Source organism: Chiroxiphia lanceolata, chromosome 2 (assembly GCF_009829145.1).
Source record: "Chiroxiphia lanceolata isolate bChiLan1 chromosome 2, bChiLan1.pri, whole genome shotgun sequence".
Taxonomy (NCBI): Eukaryota; Metazoa; Chordata; class Aves; order Passeriformes; family Pipridae; genus Chiroxiphia; species Chiroxiphia lanceolata.
Window position 1 is genome coordinate 30,768,041 of NC_045638.1, and position 13,490 is coordinate 30,781,530.

Here is a 13,490-nt window from a genome sequence, read left to right on the forward strand (position 1 = left end):
GAGTTTGTAAATAGTTTATGTAATTTTTTTTCTGGTGGGGAAAATAAATATTCAACAGAATTTAAAAAACAAACATAAGGGTTTTTTTACTTAGTCTTTGGTTAAATAGAACGATCTGCTTTCAAAGGAGGATTATGAATTATTTGATGATGATGAAAATCATATGGTTGTCAGTTGATATTTTTTTTAATTTTCTAGATATCATTATGATGGAATAGCTATCAAGAAGAACTCTTCCTTTTATGCACGTTTTTGCTGTCTTCTGTATGAACAAAATTATCTCAGGTTTGTTTTTTAAAATGTTTTAATCAAAAAATGTCTCATGACAGTATATATATTGTCTGTACATAAAAGTCTGTAAATCATCTGTTGAATATTGACAACAGCATTATATTTTTCTTCTCATTATACACACTATAAAAGTGCTGTGCCGTTAGGTGCTGCACCCTAATGGAGAAATTACATTTTGGAAACAGACCTTGCCTAACTGGACTTCCTTGAATTGGACATTTTAGCCATGTAAATCTTAAGAGCAAGAACTCATGCCAAACCTAAAAGAAGAGCTTAATATATTGAGACTCAAAATGGGAGGTCAAAAAACCATACTGAAATGCCTTCATGACATTGTATCACCTTCCTTATTGAACAGTAGGCTGAAGAGACCTGTATTGAAGTTTAAACGACTGCGCTGTTTTGAAGAGTCCTACACACAGTCATTTTATCTGGGTTTTTTTACTACTTGAGGCATATTATTTCAAAAATGCTTCCTTTATTTAATTTTAAAAGATCAGATTTTAAAAATCACCTCTTGTAAGAGAACACAGTGTAAGACAAGTATAAATTGATTGCAAAACTTAAAAGCCTAAAAATAATTGATGAATATAAAATACTTTGGCAGATTAGAGTGTAGAAAGGAGCATGCTCCAGTTGTGGGCAGGAGAGGACAAATTCTCATGGTCAAGCTCATAGTTCAGATAAACAAACCACGGGCTTGCCTTTCTCCCCAGAAAAAAAGGAAGGAAAATGCTGCCACTCTGTAACAGTTTTACACTTCTTTTTAATGCACAGGAGAAGAAAATTATGATATGCCTTAGACTTTGAAGACCAGTCTTGTATCCTCACTCTCTTATATTATTGTAAACTACTTTGGTGTGTATATGCGTAAATTCTGTACTTTGGTTTCTATTCTTTAATATGGAGATTTAGCATTATTCTACAGCATGAACGTTAGGGCAATACAAGTCAGCCTATTAAGCACCAAGATATCTGGTAATGATGAAACTCTCAGTGTCTGATATTTTATATAATATTCAATTAATTGAGTGCATGCTCTGCAGGAGCATGAAAAAATATACCCATAGGTTTGTTGCCTTTCTCTACGGGTTTATAGCAGAGAAATGTTGCAGAAGTCCATAGAAGGACAACAGGAAATTATGGGACAGTGCAGAGGATCAGGTTCTGCAGATAATCAAGTGGCAGTCAGTTGTTGTGAGACCAAACAAATTATTCATAGGCTGGTTTCTCATGACACCCTTTACTGAAGTGATAGTCTTCATATCCGCTGCACCCAGTATGACCAGAACCAGCCTGAGATTTGATATAAGAATTGATATCCACAATTAGGAAAGGTCTTGTCCACTGTTCAAGAAACATTAGAGGTCTCTGGCTAAGTCTACGCTGGTCTTTCTTCTTCAGGGAAAGAAAGTTTTCCTGCAGCATCACTTGAAAACAGCAATCTTGATGGGTATAGTCGGAGAGCTGGTCGTTCTGGTCACAAGAGAGATGAGAGAGAACAAAACAATTTGAATTGTTGCTCTTTTTTCCTCTCAGCATAGAAACATGAGAAAATTAGAAAAAGCAGGAGGAACCAAAGAACCAGTGCTGACTAAGTTTGGGCCAGGTGCAAAAAGAAGGACTTTAGCTACAACTGGGAGACAGATGCATCACATATGCCAGCATAGCTTCCGTTCTTGGCCCTCCTCATGGAAATGAGCCAACTTCTCCAATGGGCTGGGGAACACGCTGCAGCCCATGCTTAACCATAGGGGAGCTGATGCACTAGCTGCAGACCTCCATCTCCTTCTCCACCAGCAGAGGTGCCTGCCCAGACACCTACTCCTAAAAAACTATATTTAATTTGGTCAAACCAAGGAAAAGGGAAGGTATTCCAGGGAAAGGACTGAAATAAACTAGCTAGCTACTGATCTTGATATTGTTTCTTAACGTAAACAGCTGTCCTATTGTAGAAAGGCTGAGAGAGTTGGGTTTCTTCAGCTGTGAGAAGAGAAGGCTCCGGGGAGACCTTATAGCACCTAAAGGGAGCCTACAAGAGAGCTGGAGAGGGACTTTGTACAGGGCATGTGGTGATAGAAGAAGGGGGAATGGCTTCAAGCAGAAAGAAGGTCGGTTTAGATTGGGTGTTAGGAAGAAATTCTTTACTGTGAAGGTGGTGAGGCACTAGCACAGGATGCCCAGAGAAATTTTGGATGCCCATCCCTAGAAGTGTTCAAGGCCGGGTTGGATGAGGCTTTGAGCAATCTGGTCTAGGGAAAGGTGCCCTACCCACGGCAGAGGGGTTGAACTGGATAATCTTCGAAGGTCGCTTCCAAGCCAAATTATTCTATGATTCTATAACTTTTCGTATTAAAAAAAATAAATCAAAATATAAAGATTTTATTTAGATAGAGGCCATCTTTCTAGTTGCAATAGAAAAGTCCCTTAACTACAAAATTATCTTGTCTGATGCTCCCTTCATTTCAGACAAATATAAGAAGACACTAAGCTGTTGAGTGAAGCCAGACAGCTGAAATCAGAACAGCTTCCACTCTAAATGCAGCCACAGGTCTCTGTCCCAAGCCAACATACAGCCCCACAAAACCTGGGCAGCCAGGTGTCACAATTACTTCTTAGTGTCTCATGGAGCATAGCAGGAAAAAACAGAGAGAAAGCAGTAAAAAAAGCACAAGACACAGCCAGAGAAGCATGAGTAGCACAACTTTGAAAGAAATAATTAGGTCACATACAAAATAAGCATCAGCTTCAACCAAATAAATCAGTTAGTTTTCATTTGTATGGAGTTTTGTACATTCTGTGCATTTAAGTAGGAATACATCAAGGAAATACCTCATCAAGTTCAGTAATTTTCAAAATCACAGTTAATTTTTTATGATCCAACAAAGCTGGTAAAATAGCAATGGCAAATTCTAGATTTTTTTTTAATTATAAAATTGAAATTTAGAAAAAGAATAATTAAAACTTGTAGACTTTTCTACCTGCAAGAAGAAATTTTGTTCTCACATAGGTATTCGTATGTATACCCATGCCACAGGTGTTTGACACATAACATCTCAGTTTTTGAGAGTGTGTTGGTGTGGAAATTTCCAAATTAGAGTGAAAAAGATTTTTAATATACCATTTCAGTGCAGTTCAAATGCTGGTCTGTGGCAGACTCCTGTAATGGGATATATTTCTCTGGCTTGTTGCCACTTCCCTCTAGAAGGGACAGGAGATATCTGTTTCAGTAGTGAATGTGTCCTAAATTACTATTGTGCCCTCCCATCCATAAATAAAGTCCAACATGCACATCCTTTTTCTTCTGCACCTACCTTCTGGGGAAGGTGGACCCCAGGACCCAGTTTAGAGATCAAGGCATCCATCCACCCTGTGGGTTGGTGAAGAAAATGATTGTTTCAAAACTATGAACCATTCTTTCTAATTACTGAAAAGGATATTTCTTGACCATGATGAAATAGTCAGCAATTGATATGGTGCTGGTAGTGACGAACTAGGCCTCTGAAGGATCTGGCAGCTTGGGAGCTATACTTGTTGGTGTCATAGAAATGGCAGTAAGATGGTGTGCCTCTGAATACAAAGAAGGCATTTGCATGTTGATAGTCAGTGGGGCCTCGAATGTGTCAGGATTGGAACATGTTCACACAAGGAGCGATAAGAGCCACCTGTGAGCTGGTTCGTTTAGAAATCTTTGAATCTTTGAAGATCCGTGTACCACAGGTTTGATGATGCTGTTATGAAAATAGTGCAAATAAGCACAACTGTAATCCATGAGGACTCCAAATGCATTACAGACATTAAGGGAATATGTTAATTACCGATTTTCATTATAATAGGAATACATTCCCTCTAGGAATGGGAGCTTTGAGGACAAACACTCCCTAAGATGGTACTTTCTGTGGCTCAGACTACAGCAATGTTAAAAAAAAAAGTAATTGAGTTTTGGTTTTGTAAGAGTTGCTTTATGATTCTAGTAATAGGGAAGGTTTGGGCTCCTGACTGTCTAATGAAGCAAACCCACGATTTTTTCATTAAAAAAATCTGATATGATTCTAGCAAATTACCTTTCTAATCTCAGTGTAATCTAACAGTCAACAGCATACACATTCACCACCTTTCCTCCTTTCATTTTTCTTTTGTCCTTCCCATTTGCCTCTGTTAATATTTTTGTCTTCCCCTATCTCGTATTTCCCATTTTAGCTCTAGTTCCCACTCCACAGCATCATCTAAACTCTGAAAGAGAGACAGTGAATCTCCTTGTGATTTTGCTGTCACCCGTTTTCCCCTTCTCCCACCCACCTCCTCTTTTGTGTGTTTTGTCTTTACCCAGGAACTGCTCGCCAGGGGAAGTGAGCATCTCTGAAGTACAGCCAAGTACCTCTGCAGGCACCAGGTGAATCCCAATCCCCTTTGCTGACAGTGGGGACATATAGATGTTAGCATTCCATAGATATTCCATTTAATGTCCACTGAGCTCCCGGCTAGCTGCCGGGGCACAGAAGAACGCATGCAGCACCCCTTCTCACCCCTCGATGTCCCTGTGCGGGGGGAGCGGGAGCCAGCCTGCCGTGGGAGCCAACCCACTGGAGGCGAGCAGTGCTGATACACGTTGCCATAGTAGCAGCAGCAAAAAAATACAGCTGGCCGCCTTCTCAGGGAGAGCAGGAGCTGAAAAATATTCATTAATTTTGTTCCACAGGCTTTAGAAATCTGCAGGAAGGACTCATTTGAAAGAAGCATTATAAAATGTCTCTACTTACATGTCTTTCCCTTTGTCCAGCCACCACCTCTAAAATGTTTGGGAGAAAGAGTCACCAGCACTACCAAACATGCCCCGCATAAATGCTGCTCCCTGTCTTGGGCAGCCAGTTTGGTTGTTTCTTTGGAGCACAGCCTTCATGGCACAGAGTAGTGGCAGAGGGAAAGGTGGCAAGAGTCAGCCCTGTGAGGAGCAGAGAAGTGAGAGGAAGCATTTTCAGTGGCCAGAGTTTTCAGGCAGCAATTTTCAGACAGCAATTCAAGCTGTTACATTTTATCCTATGCCCCTTCAGGACGTATTGTGGTACCCTGGTTTATAATACATCACAGCAGTGAAACCCAGCAGCCAAGTTCTGATTAGATAGCCTGAGTGTTGGCAATCACCAGTGGAAGCACATTTTCTACAATGCCCCTGTCTGTCAGCCTTCAAAACAGCCGAGTCCAAAAGGTCCCTGGAGTCTGAAATGCCTTCACAGACAGTGAGCACATGTCAGCAGCAAATGGAGGCTTGACTGGAGGCATCCAACTCTCACAGTGCTCCCCTTTTACTAGCAACATTATCTCTCCCTCCATCAGCCTTAGCCTCAGCAAAACAGGCAGGGAGGCAGGTAGGAGACGATATAGTCCAGCAATAAAGCAGCCTGTTGTGCCTTCATCCCTGGTTTTCCAGCTAAAAGCCACTGATCAAGCCTGTGCAGGACCAAGCAAATTCTGACCGTATGGAGCATCATGGCCAGTTTGCAAAGTAGATGGGTGAAAGTCAGAAACAAAATGCTATTTTAACTGAGGTACAGTGCAGAAAATGTCATAACTGTGAAATCTAAGCACAAGGATGATTATGCTTTTGTTAAGTTCATGCTTATAATAATTACTGCCATTCCAAACAAACTGCTGCTACAAATACAAACCTGTGATTCTGGTGCAAGAAGTTTAAAGTCATGGCACTGCTAAATGGCGAATACCTTGTTGTCTTTATAACGAATATTTCAGTTTTATCTTAAAATTAAGAAAGTTGTCTTCAGATTTGTTAGAAAATCATGGGACCACTGAATGATAGGAAAGAGAGCAGGGTTTGTTTCCCAAACACAATGCTCCAACCTAGTGTACTCTATTCAGTTTGAGCTCATTTTCTTACTAAATACAGAATAAATTAGTGAGCTTTTAAAAGGTTTTTTTTTTTTCTGTTGTATATTTTATCACAGTAATAATTCCTGGAGTTCTGAAAATGCAGATGATTACAAGAAGAATAGACAAAAAAAAGGAACAGTGAGTTTCAGATACATTAGACATAACAAAATGTCAATCTGTGTGTTTAGTTGGAACTGCTATCTAATATGTTCTAATGAAATACAGTTAACCCATCTTCTTCAAACTAGTCTTTGTCTGTGTAATCTCACTACGTGCTTACTTCCCCCACTCCTATCTCATCCATTAGCTAAATATTTTTGTTGTCTTAATGTCAGCTCAAATAATTTTGTCTGTACTGAGAGCGGAAATTGCGGCTGACAGCCCAGGTTTTGAATATCAGGGGAGTTAGTGGGGTACAGCCTTCCTTGCCTGAGGCCCATGGTACTAGGCCCTCATGCTGGTGAGACAGTGTCTTTTCAACATGCTCAGATGGCATGATAAGTGTTTAAATACTAGGAAACGATTAAGAAAAAAGAGCATAACCCCTGCTCACCGAAAAGGATGGATGCAGAGGTAACCTATGGCAGTTCTCCCCTCAGTGAGCTGTCATGGAATGGCTTGTTGAACATCAGCCAGCAGACCATGAGCAACAAACTTATGTGAATCAAAGTGAGGAAAAAATGAGAGACTGGATGTCTGTCTTACTTTTACGGAGTGCTCGGGTGCAGTAATGAGTGCTCTGAAGTGGATGTAATGGTGGCCAATGAGAGGTGTGCTGTCACCCTGACAACTATCTTCAGCCTTATGCAGAAGGTTACAAGTGTGACATGAGTGCTACAGAAAATATATGTGGAAGATATGTATTGCATTAAATATTCACTGGTTTTGAAAAGAAATTCGTGTATGGTTTAGGATTTAAATGTTTAGGCAGCCCTGCTTGTTTCTTTCATCCATCCCAATTTTCTAAAAAAAAAAAAAAAAGAAAAGAAAATACTGAAAATACTTAATACCTCTAACCGAACTGACAAAATAATTGCAATCTTTTTTCTTTTTATTGTTCAAAATAAATTCTGATGCATCAAGAGTAAGAATTTGGAGTATTATCCATCTGTCATTTATCTAAAGGCTGAGAAAGAGACATTTCAATACCTTTTTCCTGAATTCAACCAGTTCTTCCTTGGAGAGCAAGTGCAAAGTGAGACAGACCCCTACGAAATGGTACGTTCGAAGTATCTTATCATAAAGCAAGTTAGCTCTTTTGCTGTGAGATCATTTTGTACTCTCTTTTTGGTCACAGATTGCACTGCTTGCCAATGACTACTACAGCTATTGTCAAGTTATTTTACAAATGGTGAGAGAGAACAAGCTTGACAAGGTATGCCTTTGCTTTAATAACACTTATACTGACAACAGCAAACAACTATAAGAAAAAAATTGTGTCTGTGTAGCGTATTTACTTCATTATTTGATCTACGGTAGATGATCATTTACGGACTAAAGGAGCATTCAGTCGAGTTATTTTGAAATTCTGAATTAACACAACATGCTCCAAGAATCTGAGTTTGCAACATATCCTGAGCCCGGCTGGCACATCAAAAGGTCTGAGCCCAGCACATAACACATGGCCACGGACACATATCTTTCATTATATCTTCATGTTCATGGCACAATTCTTTGTTTCTCCTCTCTTTCCTACACTGCCTTATGAGGTTCAGGTTGTTGCCACCTCCCCATGATGCTTCCACTTACGCTGGAGCCCAGCCAGGATGGGCTCAGGTAAAGAGCCCATCCCCACAGTCATTCCTTTGCTTCTGTGCTTGTATGTTGTTTTACTGAAATACACTTCAGGTCTCACAAGTGCAAAATCAGTGAAAATTCATAAAGGGCTTTGTGTGACAGGTAGAAGACTGTATCATGTCGTTCTGGAGGTCTCTGCAGCCTGAAAGAATAGAACTGATGTGCTTACCAGATGTGTGCCAGCTGTTAAAAAGCTATGATAGGTATCTATTCAAGGTATTGTAGCCGCATTTGCTTGTCGTAATTATGCTACTATGTGTTTATGTTTTTTTAGTAATTCTATATAAGGAGAAAGGTCAGCTGTTTCTTGTGTGCTGTACAAATGGAGTTTTCGTTCTTACCTCATCTCTGTTCTTTGGCTTCTTCTGAGAGAGAATAGTACGTGTTTTGAAAGGAGCCAGTGGAATCTGAGATAGCTTCCATTTTCCTCCTATGTATTAATTTGAAAGTCCCTGATATCAATGGAATGTGCTGTTATTAATGTGGTCTGTGGTTCTGGCATGAGGTTATGTGACTGAAATTTCAACTGATAACTGTTTTCCAGATTATGAGAGTTACTTTTCCTTTGAGAACACTACTGCACTTGTCAGTGATATTCCACATAGAAATATGCAGTTTTCTGATAAAAATAATTTGCTTCTTACTTGCAGCAGGTCATTAAGTAGTGTCTAGTAATTAATTCAGGAAACAACATTTAGTCTTAAAATCTTTTTCTTCTGCTAATAAAGGTAGCTTAGCTCTTGCTTAATTGGAAGAAAAAAATGGGCTTCTTTACATTTAAACTATCAATACAATTTTATTTGGTGATGCTGTAAATATCTGCAGTACACCCATCTGTTGCAGCACCATGAATTTGCGTTCTAGGAACTGGAGAACATCCTACTTCCTGATTTCCTGGAGGAGGTGCCTGCACAACACATCGACTCAATCAGATTGTTCAGTGAAAATGTTAAATGTTGGATGCTTAATCCTTTGGGAGGATTTCCACTAATGCTCCAAACATCCAAATCTAATGGTAGGTTTGAGTAAGAGAAATTTTCAAAAATAACTTCTCATTAAACTGTAGAAAAGATTGTATTACAAGACTCTTAAATTATTTTAAAAACTTGTTTAGCTAATGTAACTTCTATAGTAGCAACAACTAGAGTTAGCTGGGATATAGTTAAAAATAAATAGTCTCAGATAATGTGTGAGAACAAATTTAAACCAAAATTATTCCCAATTTATGGTAAATTGAAGTGTACTTAAAGCTTTTTAAAGATCTGTCTTTTACCATGATTGCTTTGGCTGTGTAGATAACCAAATAATAAGCAGCCTGCCCTCTGAAATTTAGATATTATTCTGTTTCTTCACCTTGCAATTGGTTTTATGCTGATAAATTAATTAATGGCTATAGCACAGTCCAATATAAAGGGAGGGGAAAAAAGCCACACTCCTATAGGGAAACTATGACTTCCATTAGAGGAACTGAGGATGATTGGAAAAATAGAGGAATTGAGGATGATTGGAAAAACTCTGTACTCTACATATATAAAGTATATATACATATATATACTCTGTGTGTATATGTTTGCATTTGTAAATATGTACATACACACATGTGTATATTTATATATATGATGCTGAAGATTCTGACTAAAACATCATGTTGCTCAGTTGCTCCTTGACTGAAGACCAGCTCTGTAGTGGTAAAGCAGGGCTCCTGTGTAGACAAAAGATTGTATTAGGATTCATATGCCTAAGAAAGACTTTCAGACAAACTTAATTCTGGCATTTCTTACACTTGAATGCTTGACAGAGCAAGCTTAGTAATGTATTTTTAACATGTGTGTGCATGGACATATATGTCAATAATCACCTATGACCCTTTGTATATGCATCCTGGTCTTTCTTCTTTGTACAAACATCATAGAAACAGAAATTTTCACTGAAAATCATTGTCTGTCTACAGAAGTTGCTTTATACTTGATTTTCCTGCAACTGAAAATTAGTTATTTTATATTTTATTCTTAAGAAGTGTATTCTTGGACCTTTTCATCATTATATAACACATAAACAGGACAAAAGTAGAACCAAAAAACCAACTCCTATTCACAGTGCTGCAGAATTATAGATGCATAAAGGTGGAAATGTAAACTGTCTAAACAAAATACAGGAGGTTTAGATTTACAGTTACTTTCATTCACTTGAAACCATACAGGTAAAAGAGCATTAGTCTAAATTAGGAAGTATTAAATGTAAAAAAATATTGAAAGTATCTTTCCTGTACATCATGGGTTAATAGATTCACAGTGAAGGAAGAATGGTGACCCAGGCAGCTTCTCCTTGCAAGCTTTGACTGCAAGGGTCCCCAGCCCAGCCTATAATGCTGGCTCAGTGCCCCCACTGTGCTCTCTGTTACCCTCCAAAGCTCCCCTAGGGATCTACTTTCTAACTTAAAAGATCTGTCTTCATTATTGTATTTTAGACTGTAAAATATTAATGATGTGAAACATATGCCTCTTCTTCTTTAACAGAAGTTAAAGAGTTTGTAAAAAGACTCAGGAGACAGACAGACCTTTGTAACATGGCCAAGGTATGTTGCAGAACCCGTGAAGCAAAAAAGCTGGGCATCTCATTCACATAAGCAGTTTGGACTAATTTTCAGATGCTCCACTATAAGACAATAGCAGCAGCAGCATGGGTGTTCTTAACTGACCATGTTCTAAATCATGCTCACCCTCCTACTCATCTCTTCCCATGTCGTTAAGTATGCTGACAGGACCTTTTCCTCCCTCTGGATTCTGCAAAAGCCTCTGAGATGTGGTCAGTGGTCCCCCATGGAGAGGAGAACACAGTAGCTGGAAGGATCAGATGACAATTTCCAGTATCTTCACTCATCCATGACAAAGTCAGTCAGACAGCACATGCTGGAGTTATTCTCAAGTTGGTTTTGTGCAACATCCTGACCACTCTGACAAGTGCTGCAGCAGCCTGCACAAGGGAGATCACTAACACGCTGGCTGTGAAGAAGCTGCGTGGTCAGGGAGTAGGCCATGAAGTGTCTAAGGGTTCAACATCCCAGGATTCAGCTGGAAAAATCTTTTCCACCCTCTGCTTTAACAGTGTTAGAAAAGAGGGACGCAGGGTAGCCTCCTCTAGCCTTTCCTCCTCAGGGTCCGGTCACTCAGATTGGCTTTTTTCCTTGTGAAGAAAAAGAGAAGAACCTCTCTAACAATTAATATTTCTGCCTGCTTTTTGCTCTGCAGTATCATTCTTCTCAGCTACAGAGGTGCCTTCAGAAGCTGCATTTTTAAACCTCTGAACATGGCAAAGTAAATCGTTTCATTCCGTGCTGCATTATTATGCAGGCCTGTACCCTTTCTGCAATATTTCTTCCATTGGTGTCCTTGGATCCTTCCAAACCCTTGGGTTTTGAGGTGGGCCAGGCCATGGCAGAAGAGGTAGTTCAGAAATAGGGAAGAAAGCAAAAGAGAACAGGTGGTATATTCTCTCCTTCAAACAACAAGGACAAGATTTCCCCAACATGCCACCTGACTTGAATCACTGTGTTGTCTCCCCACGACAAACAGAGGGAAGGAGGGAAGGAGAAAGAGAGAAAGGGGGGGGGGAGGGGGAAGGGAAGTAGGAATGAATGAATGAATGAAGGAAGGAAGGCTTCATCACCACCAGAATACAAAACACACACCCCTCTTCAAAAAAAAATAATGCACAAACATGCATAGGTGTGCTAACACAGACAACAAGTTGACTTCTGTAAAGTGCTAAGCACTCAGAGTTTCCATCTACTGCAGCAGCCCTTGGAGATACTAATAACCGAAAAGTTTAGCTTTATGTGCTTCTAAACAGGGCTTCTTATGCATTGAAGAACATGATCCAGCAAGATCACAAGTGTCAACTATTCCCAGCCATTTGCATTTGATTTGCATGCTCAGAATTCACATCATTCTTCTTGTAATGTTAAAGGGTGGGTTGTAGCTTTTGAGTCTTCCCTCCCTATTCCTAATGTACAGAAAAGCTGCAGAGAGTCAAAATTAGATTTATGCCCTCAAGATTTAGGGCAAGAGAATTGCAGCTAGTTGGGGAAATTCTCTAGCAGCAGCTTCTGGTTGCTCTACATCCCCTTTACACTGTTTAATCAACACAAAGTGAGCACAGCAGACCCAAGAATCAGGGTCAAATCTACACTTACAGCTCTCACAAATAAATAATGTTTGTACCTTCTCTAGAGCTTCTTCAAAATACAAGGGAAAAGCAAAGGAGTTCCACTGTACTTGATTATTAGTCCCATCATCAATTTAAAACCAGTAATTTCAATAAGTGAAACTGTGTAAGTCTTGTAAATGAGCATCTCTGCAGTCCTTCAGCAGTCACATAGCCTTGATTATAACTTCTGTTATAGATCTTACCAAAGCCATGGGTGCTGGGCTCCAGCACAGGAAACAGGGTAGGAAAGAAATACCAGTTAATATCCTCCTGCAAATTGTGTCACCCTGTCCAAGGCACAAGATGGTGAGATGAACACCACAGGTGTTTAGACTTTCCAGCTTGCGAAAAATATGCAAGTGGTTCATGGGCAACTGGATGTCCCTTAGAAAGACTGCTGAGTGGTTTAGTCAGTCAGACCCATCCTAGGCTTGTGTGGACTCGTATCCTGTTTCACACTGTTGCCCTCCTCAGATGCTCATGTGAAGTGGGTGTGAGTAGAGCAAGCAATACCTTCCTCCTCTTCCACTGTACTCTCCTGGCTTCCAGCAATCTGAGATGACAGCTAATATCCACATCATAGTATTAAATAGCTTGATTTTTGATATCACAACATCTTGGGGTAGTGAGTTCCAGGGTTTGATTATTTGTTGTGTGAAAAAATACTTTATTATTTAAAAAATTTCTACTCTTCTTCATGTAATTCTCTCTGCAAATCTCCATCACATCCTTCCTCAGTTATTTCTATCCAAATCTGAAGTTTATCTCCTCTTCTCACGTAGGAGTAATTTGATATTTCTAATTACCCTTCTCTGCTTTCTCTGTCAAAAACACACCTGGGATTTCAGCTAGAGACTTATGGTCAAAGCAGGTGAGAGAGCTTGTGGTGAGAAGTACTACAGAGGCACAGTGCAGATGCAGCCTCCGAACAGTGTAACCACACCATCCCTTGAAGAGTATTTTGCAATAATTTAGCCATCTGGTGAGAAAATATGAATAATTTTGTCAGGGTCAGCATTCAAAAGAAAAAAAGTAAATTTCCCATCATGTGTAGATAAAACAGGCTGACAGCTGCTACCACCTGGACATGCAAAAATAATTAGAGCATAAAAAGGTGTAAATTCCCTTTGAAAAAGGAATGTGAATAAGATGCTTGTCATTTCCTGGAGCTGATTCCTGCCTCTGGTAAGTTGTATTTAAGTGCTGTCATTTAGAAAATTATATCTAGTATAGTCCAATGGCTAAAGTGATAAGTCTGCAGTGTTGGGGCATGGAGTCAGGTGCTAGCAGGGTACTGAAGAAGCTGCCCC

At 39.6% G+C, this 13,490-nt stretch overlaps 1 protein-coding gene across 3 annotated transcripts in view; it reads left to right on the forward strand.

Annotated features, from left to right (window-relative positions):
- RFX8 (RFX family member 8, lacking RFX DNA binding domain) overlaps positions 1–13,490 on the forward strand; it is a 33,465-nt gene that overhangs the window by 7,559 nt on the left and 12,416 nt on the right. For 2 of the 3 annotated variants that reach the window (XM_032680400.1, XM_032680402.1), the window contains exons 4-11: positions 199–285; positions 4,622–4,684; positions 6,252–6,315; positions 7,261–7,395; positions 7,475–7,552; positions 8,077–8,190; positions 8,839–8,989; positions 10,491–10,549. In XM_032680400.1, coding sequence (XP_032536291.1) covers positions 199–285; positions 4,622–4,684; positions 6,252–6,315; positions 7,261–7,395; positions 7,475–7,552; positions 8,077–8,190; positions 8,839–8,989; positions 10,491–10,549 — 751 coding nt within the window. The remainder of the gene's footprint in view (positions 1–198; positions 286–4,621; positions 4,685–6,251; positions 6,316–7,260; positions 7,396–7,474; positions 7,553–8,076; positions 8,191–8,838; positions 8,990–10,490; positions 10,550–13,490) is intronic. The other variant, XM_032680401.1, reaches the window with a different exon arrangement.